Here is a 16,478-nt window from a genome sequence, read left to right on the forward strand (position 1 = left end):
CAAAGGGATTCGCCTCATAGATAACTCAGACTCATATTTGGTACCTAAGTTCTAATGGTGTGAGGTGGTGTCTTGAAGCGCCACCTCACACCACTAACACCAAGGTTCCGCCCCATTTCCCCGAAGCGTACTTATGTACTACGGTACCTTCGATGAGCTGGGATAGAGCTACCCCCGGTATAATTTTTTGATTGACATAGTTTAGCATACTAACTCTTTTTGTATTTCATTTTAAGAAAATAAAGAGGTACGTTTAGTGTTTTGTACCAGACCATTATTAACTTTTTTGGTATCTACCAAAGTAACGAAGATCTATGGGCGATTTTGAGAGAAACTCGTTAATCTCAACGAGACGGGGGTCCCAAAATGCACCTAACCTGAACTAACAGACCACGTGACAATCTGCAAAGCCCCAATTCGGTACAGAGCTCGACGCCACAGCGCGGATGGCGCCAGCCCATTAGCGTATCCAACCTTCGGGGAAAATCTCATTGAAATGCAATTTTTGATCGAGGATAATGAACGGACGCCACGCCAATGGTAACTACAGTTTTTACTGGTTTGCCAATTTAAATAAATTTCTCAGCGTCCTTTTTGATTACCGACAAATACAATTTTTTGTTTCAAGACTCATAACTCCGCCACTGCTGCCATTGGTCTGTTGATGTTGTTTTTTCTCGTGGCAGTTCGGGAGTGCACCCTGTATATTGAACTTGGTTTGAGTCACTTTGCTACGATTAGCAGCAGTCTCCTCTAAATGTCTACGCCGATGTAGACAAAGTTTTCGTCTTGAAGATCTCCATTTTGTAGGTAGCTATGACCCGGCTAAGGAGCTGCCCGTCGCTATACCACAAATTTCTTCATAAAATTTTAATAGGGAATATCTTCTGCAGTATTTGCACGCTTCGACAATGTCTAATGAGGATCAGTTTCAGTATTTTCCCCTGCCTGTTTGATTGGTACCATTGCGAACAGGGAACAGCGGTACCTCTGGCATGTGGATTTTGAGCAATCCATAGAGCTGAGACGGAGCTGTTCCCGTTTTTATTTTTTGGTTTGCCATATCGTTCGATACAGATGCCGCATCCTTAAGTCACTTGTTGGGTGCCCGCCCAGATAGAGTTCACTTCTAAGATGTAAGACCACGAAGGGTTCCTGCAACGCCTAAATCTATAACTGAAATCAATAAAATTCGTCAGTGTTCACCTTTCTCTTTCTTCTAGATATTCTTGTCGACTCGTTGAATTTTTCTTTCGTTCAATCCAATTTTTCCACGATTTTATTCAAATGCAGGACACGTCCTAAAAACTAAACAAATAAAGGCTTTTTTACATTACCACAAGACGCATCAATGCGGAGTTCGGACAGCGTTCACTTGTCCAGTCTGTCCATCGTTATTTACTCTGCATAAAAACTTGATAATGCACACAAAAAAGAGACACTCTTGTGCTAATTTAATCAAATAAATAATCTAAGTAATACAGCATTTCAATGAAAACCCTGAGAGTATTCTTGGTGATCGTAGTTCTTGGTGTGAGCCTAATTTAAGGGTAGTCGATGGTTACTAACAATGGTTAAGGGTGGCTGCTAATGAAAAATCTGAAAATATACACATATGATTCGTGTTTAAGGTAAAAAGAAACGTCGCTTCATGTGTCCTGACTGCATGAGCAGTTTCACAAGGGAGGACAACTTGCGCAGGCACCGGAAAGTGATCTGCGGAAAACCTAATCGGCCCTATGTCTGCGGAATATGCAGGATAGTGTTCAAGCAGCGGGACGACCTCAAGAAACACGTCAGTTCTCACCACCTTAAAGAAATTTTTCCTGACATGGAAGTTATCCGCCTGACTAAATGAACCCTTCGGAGGAAAACTGGTGTAAGGTTGAGGAAACATCTGCCGTAGGAGCCGTATTCTACCCGTAAAATATGCTTAGCGACATATTTCATGGGCCCTTTTCCCTGAAAAAATACGCACATTTTTTAACTGTCAATTACTTCCATTTTTCAACTACTCGGAACTCGATTGAACCATTTTTTCCCTGAATCATTCGGTTAATAAACTGTTTACAATAACATTAATTTCTTTCTTTACCCATTAAAGGAGAGCAAATTTAGAGCTAAGATCTCCAGGCTCCAACCCCTACAGAATTTTCATGACACTTTCATAGCGCACGAGTGATTCTCATTTTATTTCGTTTTTAGAAAGAGAATTTAAATGTTCCTGCGGGCGATCATACAGGAAAGAGCGTTCTCTCTATCTTCACAAGCACTTAGATTGCGGTAAGGCCTTACTAAAATGCACTCAGCCGGAGTGTGAAGCAGCTTTCAAGAGAAAATTTTCACTGAAGCAACACTTGGTATCAACTCATCAACTCGATCTCTCCAACGTTGCCGAATTTAAGAGAACAAAGTGGAAATGAGCATGCTCGTGACTAATTTATTCAGAAATTAATAAAATGCATAATGTTAATTGGTGTTTTATTTGAGGAGTTGAAACGAAAGTATATTTCGGAAACTCTTCAAAGAGAATCTCTAACTCTTTTTTTAAGAGCTGGCATACGTAAAAGCTCCCTTCGAATGCTGAATCGTCTGCCAGCGTCCACTCTTCAGATTCGGGGTTAAATACTGCTTTGAATTGACCATTTGTTTATTGATGATATTGTTATTACGTAGAAGAGGATAAGTAGTGCCCTTTTGGTTTTTATGTAGACTCACTTTGATTAATTCCAGAGGGCCGGCCCGGATTTCCACACCGTTGCGATGTATGCGGAAAGAAGTACAAACACTCCAGGAACCTGGACAGGCATCGCAAGTTTGAATGTACGCGCAGGCGAAATTTTCAATGCCCCTATTGCACCTACACCGGGTACCAGAAAACACACATTAAAGCTCATGTAATCAGGCGTCATTCCCATCTCGTTCAGAACATTCAATAGTAATTTTGGCTAGTTTTCAATCTAAACCGATCAGGGAAATCAAGAAAGACTTAGTGAAAGTTAAATTGTAAAGTTCAACCAAACAGAGTTAGAAGATTGTTTTATTGTATTTCATTCCTGAGATTATTCGTAATGATAATTTTGAAAATGTTGTTGGCCCTTTTCTTCACCTTCATGATCAGATTTTAAACCCGACGTTTCGACTTCACGCCGTCATCAACCTTCTTATTTGAGGAACCTTCGAGGTTGCGACGTGTTCATCCCCTCTTCTTCTGGGAGTGGGGAGAAGAGTATTAGTACAAATTGAGGGTGCTATGGCCCATGCTTGTTGTCCGAATTAAATGCAGTGATTTCTTCCTTTTTACCTTCAGTCCTGGGTGATAGAGTAGAGGGTGATGAAGGTTGTTCGTGCTATGGGTGAGACTACGCGAAAGCGTATGCTCAAGTGCAGGTCACGGAATTCAAATTGTTGTTCATGAGTCTGCATATGGGAATCGTTCAAGCTGTCCCCATTAACACGTAGAAGAAGTAGCTCTTATTGCAACCAATAGCAGATCCGACTTAAGGAAATCGCCACCAGAAGATAACCCCAGGGAGGATAGTGAACAGAATCCATGGCACATTCCAATTTTAGATTTGAACGAACTTTTTGTCTCTTTTCTTTCAAATCTCATTATTTCATTATTTTTTTTAATGTTCATATCAAGTACATTTGTTGAATCTTTCCTTCCCACAATGGAAAGTGCACAGATTTTTTTTATCTTCACTCACATACATTTCTTACCACGCGATGATTACAGCTGATAGGCCTCTATGTCGTCATAAGTAGAGGGAAAAATCCAAATTGTGTTGTCTTATAAATATCTCACAGTAAGTGTTCTGGATCAGCTCAGAAGCACTTTTATCTAATTGCAGCGAATGGAAGCAGGCTTCGCTGTCCATGTGGCAGATGATGGGTGACCAAAAAGACTCTCAACCGGTACATGCAACACGAATGCAATAAATAAATTGTCTTTAAGTGCAACTTTTGCAACATCTGCTCCAAAAACCGATTCGAGGTTCTGAATCATGTGAGGAAAAAACATGGAATTCACCTATAACTTAATCCCGATCATTTTATTTCCAGGCTTAATGCATTCAACATTTACATTATCTTTCTATGTCGACAGTAGTATATACTTTGAAACGATAGTTTTCTTGTTCTTGAGACCTGCTCCTTGACCATTTCTGAAATATCGATATTCTCTCTTTTAGAGATTCGATGTCTTTTAGTCACTTATTCTGTCGGTTACCTCAGAACCCTCAAAATATTAATACGAATATTTCAAATGCTTTAGGACCGTTTCTGAGATATAGACGGTCTTACTTCGTAACTGTCTACTTTGCAATCGGCGACTTTTACGGCGCTTTTCTGTTGGTCAATCTTGTGGATACTTAGAACTCTCGTTAAGGTTCCAAAGAAATAACGTCTTTCTCATCTCAGAAAAGGTGTAGTTAAGTAAATGAAATTGAGTGGCAACAGAGTGGTTTCATATTCTTACACAGAGAATAATGGAGAAAGGAATAAAAGTAAATTCGGTTGTTACTGCGAAGTACCATAAAAGGAAAAGTGCTAAGATGCATCGAAAATCCGGGATATTAAGTATAAAAGATCTTTTTTCTCGAAAGTCGTTAGTTGCCCGAAAAAACTACGAGAAACTCAAGTTGCACCTTTTCATCATTGAAAAAAGTTCAATTCCGCACGTGGGAAATCGTATGAGGCCAAGAAGCGTTTAAACCATCATCATATGAGTGGGAAAGAGCCACAATTCGAGTGATTTTGCGGTGCTCGCCCTAAATGCAAATTCAACAGTCTGAAGCACATGAAGAACAAACATGGATCAATAAAAAATAATTATTATCGCACTAGTGTTTTTCTAAATTCGAGCCCAACACCCTTCAATTCTACTACTCAGTCTTTTTTCAGTTATCCATCCTTCTAAGCTATTGACGTCTTTCAGGTCCACGCATTAAAATCCTAAAAGTCGAGGATCTCAAAAATGATGACATAGTCGCCAGGATTAAAAAAGAGCTGGCGTCCTCTCATAACCTCCAGCCGAAAACCCCTTGTGATAAATCAAAGTGTACAGTTATATTGGACAAGGTCGTGACCAAGCACAGCCCTCAGATTAAACAAGAGTGTGAGGAACTGTCCAAGTTCAAGCAAGAGGCATTAGAGGCTCCCAAGGATGTTAAAAAGTTCGAGGGTGGGAGCACGAAAGAAGTTCCGCAGAGGTCTGAGTCTATATCTAATTGGAAAGAGGCTAAACGAGGCATAATAACTAAAGAGAGAAGGAAGAAATTTATGAAGTTAGTTGAAAAGGGGCTGCCTTTGAAGGGTGATAAGAAGGAACAGCAGTGCTATAGGTATTAAAGAGATGCTTACGACAGTTCAACCAAATGAAACGTATCAAGCGAATTTTTTCAAAAATATGTTAAAACTGAATTAGTATCCCTTCTACGTCTCATTCTGGACTGCCTCTGGAACTGCATATCCACGCTTTATATAGTTGTGCTGCTGCCCTGGGAGACGCCTAGTTCACAGCTCGACGCTGATTGGCTGGCGTCAGGAAAAACAATTGCGCTTCGCTGAGTCCTATGCCACTGTGATTCGTTTGATGAATTATTGATTTCTGTGAAAGTTTTAACTGATATGACTTGTTGTAGCATGCCTTTGCAATTAATACTGTGGACCAGGGAGTAGAAGTAGAAAAAATTAAAGGTTTGACGAGTTGCAGTTTAGTTCATTTTCACTGTATCATTAAAATTTGCCTACTGAACCGAGGTCGGATTTATAAATTGTTTTAGTTATTGAAGATGGGATTACTACGCATGTTGAGGTAATCAGGGGACGGAATTCGATTGGAGGAAAGTGTTGGTAGCTATCAGCTTGGCGAGGCGTCAGTTTCTCGGGTACTCCCTATGTGAGATGTAAATAATCTAAATCGTTTCACGTAAGAAAATCTTGTGAACAGAAGATTTTCGGAATTGTAAATTTGGTACTGATAATTCGCTTTTTACGTTCGGTTGACCATCATTGTAGGTTCGCACACTTAAATTTATGAATTTTCCAGGCCACTCAACGAATTACCTAAACAAAAAGACCAAATTAGGTGCCCCTTGTGTGGGGTGCTCTTCAATAGAGAAGTCTACGCAGTCCACGAGTTTCTGTGCCAAGGAAAGAACAAGAAGTCAAAATTTGGATGTATCAATTGCAGCTACACCGACTGCAATTTGAAGGAGCTGGAAGCGCATGTTTTAAAGGAACATGCCACGAGGACATCATCCTCTTCCTCTTAGATTTGATGAAAAGAAAGAACATGTGATGGAGAACTCAGTTCATGTGGTGGGTGTGGTGCCTTTCGGGATAGTTTAATTGTTATTACTTAAATAATTATGAATTGTTATTGAAAGCGCTCAATTCAACCAGTTTAAAATATCATATTTGGTTTGGTGCACCACAACTACCGCATCACGTCTTAAGGTCTCATGATGTTTCAAATAAACTATGTCTCTTTAATCCTCAGTTTCTCACTATTCCAACTGTCTAGTTATTTATGGCACCTCCGTTATCATTATCTGTCTCGACATGTCATCACGAATCCTCATCGAGCCTGAACTAACTTAACGATTTTCTATTGTAGCAAAGCCGATCGTGGGTTCCATCGTTCCCAAAGACATCAACACGCTCATCCAATCCAAAAAACGAATCGTAACGATAAAGGAGCTTTCAAAGTTCAAGGGTTCAAAATACACCTGCGAATGTGGCAAAGAGTTCAAGAGGAACCAATCGTTGAACAACCACAGGAACTTCGTGTGTGGCCAAGTGAAGCAGCGCTACTGTTCGGTGTGCAAGAAGTTCTTTTGGGCGCACCAGCAAGTGCAGGAGCACCAGAAGCATTGTCACTCTCAATAATTCGTTGATTTTAAGATGTATTTAATGTGAAAACTGTGTAATATATAAAATGAGTAATTTAATTTAAAAGAAGTTTGAATCTGTGACCCCACCGAAGGCCTCCCGGAAATGTTTAGAGGGCGAATGGAGTTTTCCTACTAGATTTGGATGGTTCCAAAAGGGACCCGCCGAATGCGATGGAACTCGCGGCTCGTTTGCCGACCGGGTTCCCTCTCTTCCATTTTTTTCTCGCTGACATCTTTACGCTCAATTTAAATTCACTAATTGTCTTTTTCAGAAACGGGTGGTTATCCCTGTCCCACGTGCGATCGCTTCTACAAGCATCGCTCCTCTTTGTACAACCACTTGACTTACGAATGCGGTAAAGCTAAACGTTTCGAGTGCACTATTGCTTCGTGCAACTACAAGACAAAGAGGAAAGGCAGTTTGAGCAACCACATGGTGAAGGTACATCAGGTGCTCATGGCCGCGAACCGCAGGAAATATAAATATTCGAACGTTAAGTATTTCTGTTGATTCCTCAATTCATTCAGTGGTCCCAAATTCAATGTGAGGAGAGACCAGGGTGGACCCGTAGAAGTTACGAGAGCGGAAACGGACAACACGAGATAACAGCGACGTTAAGATTAAGCAATCAGGGCAGTACGCAACCAGCTGCCCGATTTGCAACTATTGCTGGAAAATTCATTCCATTTCCGCCACGGGTCGAATTCCGTTTACTGTTGCATTTAGTAGTCGTAATAAAGCTACAGTTTTGTTTCGGACGCATGTGTTTTATTTTTGCATACAATAGCATGTCTAACATCTAACCCGTCACCAAAGAACTTCCCTCCATCACTAACCGATAATTACAGTTTTTAGGAACATGCAGTTCGCCCAGGATCTTAACGGCAGATTCATGTGCCCCAACTGCAACTCGTCCTACAAGCAAAAAGGGCATTTGGTCAGACACATTAAATACGAGTGCGGCGTGGAGCCCCAGTTTGAGTGCCAAGTCTGCTTCCGTAGATTCAGGCATAAAAGCAACTTGAAGGCTCACTATATCTTTTTGCACAAGGCCCGAGCTTGACGGTTGCTCCTGCAGCGAATTCTTGAAACGTGCCTTAATAGAATTTTAATCTATTTTTTAATTCATAAGTTTAAGGTTAATAGTAAACAATGAGTACCTACGTTCTGTTTAAGTCGTTTGTAATAAAATACATAGATTTATCGATGAAACGGTTTGTGTCTTTGTCCAGTTATTGGAGGATAAACGCTCAGGGATTGGTCGGAATCGGCATGAGGGGGTTGGCATCATCGTGGAAATAACTCATTTGGGGGGGGGCTCGCTTGAGCGGCACATGCCTGAAAGAAAACGTCCAGGATCAGAAAGTTGATCTCGTGAAAGGAGAACCCCAGAAAACAGTAACTTTAATCCGGAAAGTGGGACGTGTGTATACTGACCAGCTTTCGACTCAGCTCCTTACCTAACACATTTTCGCAACCAAAGCATGTCGCATGCCTCCTCTGAAGACTAACCAGAGCTAATATGCTTTTTTGTAGATTCATATCGCCACTCGTGCGGAAAGTGCCTGAAAAGCTACAAGTACAAGTGGAACCTGTTGCGCCACGTGAAGTATGAATGTGGCGTCGCTCCCCAGTTTACTTGCCGGCTCTGTAGCAAGGCATTCACCCAGAAGAGCAGCCTGAAGAGTCACGTGGCTTACGTCCACGGTTACCAATTGACCATAAAGTGAATAACTTGTAGTTGCCAAATATGTATTATCAAACTTAGTGCCATATTACTCAGTTGTAGGTTGTAACCAAAACGTAAATATATTCGTTTTATGCATTGGACGGCTACTTTGAGTTTATACCTGAAGGAGTTCTCACACAAACGAGATCAAACATACACTTTTCGAATTCTTTCCAGGCTTTCAATGCAAAAAGTGTTTCCGTGTGTTGAAATTCAAACAAAATCTGAGTACCCATCAGAGAACCGATTGTCTAGCCAGTAAGAAAGGTCTCACCTGCGAGTACTGCGGAAGGAAATTCAGTAGTGCAGGATTCCTGCGGCGACACCAGGCCACGCTATGCGCGAAGAACTATTGATAATATATTTCTTTCTTTTAAACAATTAAAGTTTTAACCGAAACAACCACATTTCTTTCTGTGTTTGCCATCCTTCTTATCGATCATGAATTTCAACGTTAATGTCCGAGGCGTTCCCCTCTTCGAGGGAGGTTTTAGGCCCGGGTTCGCAACCTTCTGCGAATTTTCTCAGCTAGATAATATCCACGGAAATGAATGAATTGACCAATGCTCTGTTCTGATTTCGTCGTTTCGGTATAAATTATTTTCCTGGGTAGCTACCAGAAGCTCGAACAACTGGACCTTAAGCGAATTGTGATGGATACTGTGGCACAGGTGTAAATTTAGCCAATTAATATTGGTTTAGACAACTGTCGATTGGGTTTTGATGAACAGTTAATTAATGGCTTGAGAGCGAAAGCACCGTGCATGTCGCAATACGCGACAAAGCTGCACTTATTGGACAAAACCGATATAGCGGTAGGAAGACTTCAGACACTGACGGACAACGCAATCACAACGGTTTGAACATGTGAGGAGGAGTATGGCTGAACCTTCAGTCACCTTCTCTGTAACAGGGTAAAAAACCATTTCTGAATCGTCAGAAATTGTCGGATGAGCAAGACCTGCCCAGATTCGGTTCTGGTGGAAATGACCCTTTATTACCAATTCTATCTATAACAATAAATCATTTGCAGGTATATATGTGTGCCATTGCGGGAAGAGCTATAAATACCCCGGTGGATTAAAGGAGCACCAAAAGTGGTCCTGTGGAGAGGGGAAGAAATGGTCCTGCGATCAGTGCACTTACATCGCCAGATGGAAATCCGACCTAACCAAGCACATGAAAAGGAGACATAAAACATGTTGCGATACAAGTAGTTTTAAGTAAAAATCGGGAGAATGGATGAAGAGTTGATACCATTATAGTTCATAATAAATCTTTAAAGCTTAACTGGAGTTATGTTATTTTGCAATGTACAGGGTGTCCAATTATTGAAGCGCTCGGGCAAACGGGATGCATAAACCGTTTCTTCAGAAGTGGCATAAATGCAGCATGTTCTTTTACATAACGCCGGTAATATGTATTTCCATTTTATACAAATATTACTAAAGCAAAAAGCATAAAATACGTATTTTTTATGTGAAGATTTAACTAAGTCTCCCACTAAAGTTTTTAAGTAACATTAAAAACCTTATGTGGCTCATACCTCCTCTTTACTTATGCGCCTCCTCTTCTGTGACATCACAATTGAGGCGCTTGGAGCTGCAATTGATTGACTTTGATTCTCGTGCAGTAATGAAAAATTTATTCAATTTCGAATTGCAAATGCAGCAGAAACTATTAAAAATATTGACGTATCTTCGCATGAACGTGTACCAAATTGTGCTGCAATGATGATAATGATAATGATGATGATGATGATGATGATGATAAGGGTGCAGTCCAAAGAAACCTTCAGATCTTTTTTGCTTTGGTAGAGCCATTCCAAGACATTTAATAACTTGAAGCTGTTCTTTAGTAACTTGGATGGTTCTCTCGCACCTTTCGAAATCCGGAAAAATTGTTCTTTGAGAGAACCAGCAAAGTGCTCTTCTCGATAATCTTCTGCCTTAACTCGCTGAGGTTTCCTAGCTAGTCGCGATATCCTAGAATTTCCTCGCGAAAGCAAGAAACACCCGAAGAGACCTCTAACAGACACATAAATCATTTTTTTTTATGATTTGATCCATTGAAATTCAATACGTCCCAGATGTTATGACCATGTAACGTGTTTTGTCTCCTGTAGAATGACCTAAAAATGTTTTTTTTCCAGATTTCACCCTTATTGATGACGGGAGATTTGAGTGTAAAAGGTGCAAAGCTACCTATACAAAGAAGATCTACTTGAGGAAGCACTTGATCTACGAGTGCACCGAAATCAACTCGAAGAATTGATCTATGTATCGATAGTATAGTCTATTAGTCGTAGCTAAGTTTAAGTTATGAATTATAACCATTAGTTAAAATGTACCGTTCGTTTTAGACCACGTAGTCTTAATGGCAAATATACGAGCGCAGTCCGAGAAGTGCCCGACCAAACTCTTAAAGAAAAAAAAATATTGCAGTATGTTTTGACCGTCTCCTATGAGATTAATACCCTTTTATTAGGGAGCTTCGAATGCTTCAAAATAAGCACCAACCTCGGACTCCACCTCCTTCTTTTTCAAGTGTGGAAATAGAAAATAATCTGAGGGGACTAAATCTGGCGAATAGGGGGGCGAGGAAAATGTTCGAATTAAAGTAGATCGATTTTGGCCATTGCGACGAGGTAAGTCTGGGCTGGTGACTTATCTTGTTAGAACAAAACTTTCTTTTTCACCAAATGCGATTGCTTTTCCCAAATTTCATCGCGCGAAAGCTGCAATAAATTTGTGTGATTTTCTCCATTTATGGTTTTTCCTTAGGGAGATAGTCTGTAAAAATGATCTCACATGCATCCCAAAGAACTGACGTCATCACCCTTTCATGTTTCATCCGTGGTTATGAATCGACGCAAAAATTCGGATTGATGCTGGGCAACTTTGCCAAACATTCCCTTGAGATAATCCTCACGGCACTGTTTTTTTTCAGTTGTGAGAAGTCGCTGCAACCATCTTGCGCACAAGTTTCTCATATCCAATGCGATATAAAGTACTTTTTGAAACGTCTACTTTCCAGTATAGTTCGGTTTTTTTACCAAAATGTCTCGAGTGGTCAGATCTGGAGCATCGTCGGGTCGACCACTGCGGAGTTCGTCTTGGCAGCTTGTACTACCGCGATCAAATTCTGCCATTTAATATTTAACAGTGGTTAATGAAGGACCAGATTCCCCCAGAGTGGAACCTAACTTCGTTTTAATGTTAGCTGGACTGAGACCTTTTAAGTAAAAGTAGTGAATCACGTTTCGATAACCAAGTTTTTCGTGTTCGCAAAATCTCTAAAAGCGTTCGCTACAACAGCTCCAAAACAAATCCAAATCAACGTAGCACCCTCAAACTTTAAACATAAAGATTTTGAAGGTTATGTCTTCGTGATACACGCAATTTTTAACAGAAAAATCGCCATCTATATGTCAGGTCGGGTACTTCTGGGACAATCCTCGTATGTTTTCCTGGTTTATCTATAATGGTTTTCGTGGATGTAGTGTAGACATAAAAGCTCGAGAACTGCTAACTTGAGACTGCATAGCAGCAAACTATCCACAAAATATCTTTGAAGACTCAGCCGTTATTTTAATGTGTACTTGACGGGGATCACATTAACCACGCACCTTAACGATATTAACTTGCGTTTTGCTGGCATGGCCCTTTTGTGCCTACGAAGTCATCTCTCCAGACAGGGATTTAGGCGACATGATTGGATTAACAACCATGCGGCGGCTGAGTGGAATTTAATTACGAAGAGGTCATACGTTAATCATAGAAACTTATATTATGAAAAGAGGAATGTATAAAGTCTCCTGTAATTGAATACCTTTGGTAGTTTGAGTTTTAACTAAAAAAAAGCCCTCAATATCATCCAGGACATCGGGCACCCGAGGGGAGGGAGGTTTTCGCCCTTCAGACGCCCTTCTGTATCTGATGGCTTATTTTTCCCAGTTTAACACCCGGAACATTTCAAACGTGTTTTGTCCGAATTCGGCTACTGCAGAGCCCCACTGGAACATAAGAGGACGCACAGGAATGGGAAAAGTTAAGTATTGAGATTCGAAAAAAATGACCAAACACAAACAAAAGTGTTCTAGATAGTTGGAAATGTCCCTTGAGCAGTCCACATGTTGCCGATTTTTTTATTTGTGTTTAATAAAATTTATTAAAAAGTCCCATTTACCACCGAACCCACGAAAAGTACAACTTGGACAACAGGTATTCTCCTTATTAGGTTTAACTAAAATAAGGGTTTCGCTACGCTTCAGCTCTGTCGCAACAGGGTAGGAAGCCAATTCCAAATCATCAGAAACACTCAGAGATATATATGCGACGAATTTCGAAGGGTGTTTCTGACGTTTTGGAACTCAGGTGTGGGATCAGTCTACCTCTCGGTCGGAACTCACCTGTTAGTAGGCCAATGTAATCTTTGATAATAAATTAATTACAGCTACCTATGAGTGTCATTGCGGCAAGAGCTACAGATACATTGGTGGTTTGAAGGAGCACCAAAGATGGTCTTGCGGAGTGGGAAAGAAGTGGTCCTGCGACCTATGCTCTTACATCGCTAGGTGGAAATCCAACCTTACGAAACATGTGCAAAGGAAGCATAAACCGTTTTGCGATACAAGCAGTTTTTAGTTTTCAATAAAAACTGTAATAATGGATAGAGTTGGCAGGAATGGAACGAGCATTTACGGGAATTCAGTGCGATCATGTATAAAGTATATTTTAAAGTCAGGCGATGTGGGATTTTCCACAACACAGTGGGCACAACAATGGCAAGTTCCTACTGTTTCTAGCTGTTGATGCAGGAAAAATGTTGCAAAAAATTGACATATCTTGACCGCAATAACTTGCATATTACCCATTGGACGAACGTGCACATGTGCACAGTAATGTTTCCATTCCCACTCCGTTCTTTCCTTCCTTCATTTTATTCCCCATTTTATTCTTTCTTTAGTCGCCTTCCTCCTCTCGTTTCCATAGTCCAACTTGCAAAAATATCCTCTCACGAGGCCGTAAATTAATTTTCTCTATAGTCGTCACCTCTTCCTTCTCTCCCGTAAATTCTAATAGTCTTAGGTTTCCTGGAGAGTAACGCTATCGGGGAGTCTCTCACGAAAACAAGAAAAGCCCACAAGACATATCAACGTCATGCCAAAGCTTGTAGATTTAGTCTTATCAAGTTTTCCCCAATACATTACAGATATTATCGCATCAGTTTTGAGTTTCATTCGTCTCCCTGTAATCTTAATTGACCGTTATGCGATGTGTTTAATGCCCTGTAGAGTGACCAAGATATGTGTTCCAGATTTCACCCTTATCGATGACGGTAGATTTGAATGTAACAGGTGCAAGGCTACCTACACCAAGAAAATCTACTTGAGGAAACACTTGATCTATGAGTGCAGCGAGATCAACGCTAATAAATGATCTATGTGACCGCATTGTACAATAGTTCGTTAGTTGTAGCTTAGGTCAAAGTTTATTTAGGATTATAATCGTTGTGAATCACCGGTTGTTTTATGCTACCCATTTGTAAATAAAGTAAGCGCAAGATGAAGCGAGACAGCAAAAAAGTCCTTTCGCGTTGGTCAGCTCTTACTTAGACCTGGCAATGTTGGATTGTCAGCCTAAGATGGAGAGCGCCCTTCTCGGTCAATGGGTCCTGGGTTACGAGTATTTTTTTGCCATTTCGTCTCTATGTACGGGGTGTGAAAAGGATATGGAACATTTCACATTTTCCAAATTCCCGTTAAAACAGTTTCAACATCGCTGGGAAATCCATACCCTGTAGACCAAGGAGGAACTGAGAACTCTGAAATAAAGGCGGATAGCGTGTTCCGCCTTTGACTGAAAACACAGCACCCGAAAACAAACGTCCCAGTTACGGTTAGCTACAGTTTCGAGCTGTCCAACACGTCATTCAACGCTTAGTTTATAATTGAAAGTTTTTTTGCTTTATCTCTAATAGTCTTCTCGCGAATCTCACATACAGGATGACTCTCAATTTGTGTATGCTACCATGAGTCTCCTTCAGAGTGAAGGAGGTATCAATATAATTAGTGGAGTTAATATTTTTAACTTATAGCATGAGCAGCCTGTTTACTCAAGTCCGACGAAGCTCTTAGGTGGAGTAAATGAGATAGAACTTACAAGAATGATACACAGATATCACTATTTCAAGTGGAAACGTAGCGATTGTGCAAGCAGGAGAAGGACCGCATAAGGTTTAATGTAGCTCCGACAAAGACCAACGGAGTGGGTTGAAATTCTACAGGCTGACGTAGGTGAAGCCAGCCAATGTCGCCAGATCTCTCACCGGTTCAGAAATCTTACTGCCACGTTATAATCATGGATTAATTGTTTTTTTGTTTGTGTACATTTGCTGCTTTTTGCTCTGATGGTCAAACCAAAAACCCTACCGCGAAGGCAGCGAAAGTGATCCTAATCGAAGTACCGAAGTGGGCACGTCAACCGAATGGGCTGGTCCAGGGGGCGGAGTCAGGCCAGCTTTACCAGATCTCACGCCTTTTCAAAATTTTTCCGAATGTAAGATCCAGTTGTTTTTTTATGCGTTTACATTGCTGCTCTTTGCTCTAATATATTTTTTTAATTCCCATCACCGCGAAGACAGTGAAATGATTACTAATCTAAATATCGGAGTGGAGGCGTCCATCAGACCGACTCCGCCCATGTCAGCCGTTACACGCACAACCCACTTCGTCGGTCTTCGCCGGAGACATTGAACCTCGTGCGGTTTTTTCCTACTTTCACAATCCCTACGTTTCCACTTGAACTGATGGAACCTGCATGATTCTTGTTGAAGGTGGATTGACTGCCGGGTGTCACCTCCGCAGGAGGCCTTTCGGCGTACGTGGAGTTGGCAATATAATTGGGTATAAATAGTTAAAATGTCAACATTAGCATGCAAGTTGTCGACATAGTGTTTAGGATTGATCGTAAGCTATTAGCGAAATATCAGATGTGGCAAGGGAAGGGAACGCCTCTATTTTGTATCTTCATATTTAGGACTCGGACTAACTGCACGCATCACCTAGCTTCTTGCTGCATTTTGTACGTTTCTGTTAATACAGTGGCAATTCTATGTGTTCTCCCATTTTTCCAGACTTCATCAACACGTTGGACAGTTACTTTATTAAACAACAAGATTCTTTCGTCTGCATTACTTGTCATAAGAAGTACAAGCATCGCACGTCAGTATGGAGACATATCAAGTACGAATGCAACAAAAAGCCTCAGTTTAAGTGCTACGTGTGCGGCAAGTGTGTCACTCAAAAAGCCACCCTCAAAACTCACATGGAAAACGTGCACGGCTTAGTTTACGTTAGTTCAGGTTTAAGGCTGTATAATATGAACTGATTAATTAACAGTGAAATAAAATGTCTATTTTTATACGCGTAATCTCATGACACGACTTTTTTCATTATTATTAATAACAGTAACCATAAAGGAGTATTTTTAGGTATGTTCTCGATCTTTTGCCCGAATTGCGGACATGGTTACAAACACAAGGCCTCCCTCTATAATCACTTGACGTGGGAGTGTGGGGTCAAAGCGATGTTTGAGTGCATCTTCTGCGACAAGAAGTGCAAGAGAAAAATGCACATCATCTATCATTTAGTGCGGCGACATCAAATATGCAGGAAGAACATAGTTTTCGTAGATAGAACTCGGTATTCGATCGCCCCTTAGACGACCAATTGTGGTCATGGTTGTAAATTATTTGTAATGTCAATTTATACATCCAGTTGGAAAAAAGTCTCTTTAATCGCTTCCTTTTCCATCCGAGGACAGTTGCATATGCCGGGGCTAACAGA

The 16,478-nt window shown here is 40.8% G+C and overlaps 2 protein-coding genes and 1 long non-coding RNA gene across 3 annotated transcripts; all 3 read left to right on the forward strand.

The window, feature by feature from the left end:
- The first annotated feature begins 1,570 nt into the window (after positions 1–1,570).
- On the forward strand, positions 1,571–6,318 carry LOC136348408 (uncharacterized). The gene is made up of 5 exons (XM_066299201.1): positions 1,571–1,580; positions 1,632–1,795; positions 2,734–2,869; positions 4,940–5,345; positions 6,053–6,318. The coding sequence occupies exons 1-5, from the start codon at positions 1,571–1,573 to the stop codon at positions 6,276–6,278; spliced, it is 942 nt and encodes a 313-aa protein (XP_066155298.1). The 3' UTR covers positions 6,279–6,318.
- A 625-nt stretch (positions 6,319–6,943) lies between these two features.
- Positions 6,944–10,903, forward strand: LOC136348417 (gastrula zinc finger protein XlCGF26.1-like). The gene is made up of 9 exons (XM_066299209.1): positions 6,944–6,947; positions 7,172–7,341; positions 7,428–7,536; positions 7,749–7,898; positions 8,437–8,626; positions 9,243–9,300; positions 9,378–9,486; positions 9,663–9,842; positions 10,782–10,903. Exons 1-9 carry the CDS (start codon positions 6,944–6,946, stop codon positions 10,901–10,903), a joined length of 1,092 nt encoding a protein of 363 aa, XP_066155306.1.
- Positions 10,904–15,766: 4,863 nt separating this feature from the next.
- Positions 15,767–16,447, forward strand: LOC136348335 (uncharacterized). The gene is made up of 2 exons (XR_010733640.1): positions 15,767–15,984; positions 16,124–16,447. It is a non-coding gene; the product is annotated as an uncharacterized lncRNA (long non-coding RNA).
- The last annotated feature ends 31 nt before the right edge of the window (positions 16,448–16,478 follow it).

This window comes from Euwallacea fornicatus, chromosome 32 (assembly GCF_040115645.1).
Source record: "Euwallacea fornicatus isolate EFF26 chromosome 32, ASM4011564v1, whole genome shotgun sequence".
In the NCBI taxonomy this organism is placed as follows: domain Eukaryota; kingdom Metazoa; phylum Arthropoda; class Insecta; order Coleoptera; family Curculionidae; genus Euwallacea; species Euwallacea fornicatus.

Coding starts and splice junctions, on each gene's coding strand:
- LOC136348408 (XM_066299201.1), top strand. Junction 1,796..2,733: donor GGGACGACCTCAAGAAACAC/GTCAGTTCTCAC, acceptor GATTAATTCCAG/AGGGCCGGCCCGGATTTCCA. Junction 5,346..6,052: donor AAGGAACAGCAGTGCTATAG/GTATTAAAGAGA, acceptor TGAATTTTCCAG/GCCACTCAACGAATTACCTA.
- LOC136348417 (XM_066299209.1), top strand. Junction 8,627..9,242: donor GGTTACCAATTGACCATAAA/GTGAATAACTTG, acceptor TTTCCTGGGTAG/CTACCAGAAGCTCGAACAAC. Junction 9,487..9,662: donor CGGACAACGCAATCACAACG/GTTTGAACATGT, acceptor AATCATTTGCAG/GTATATATGTGTGCCATTGC.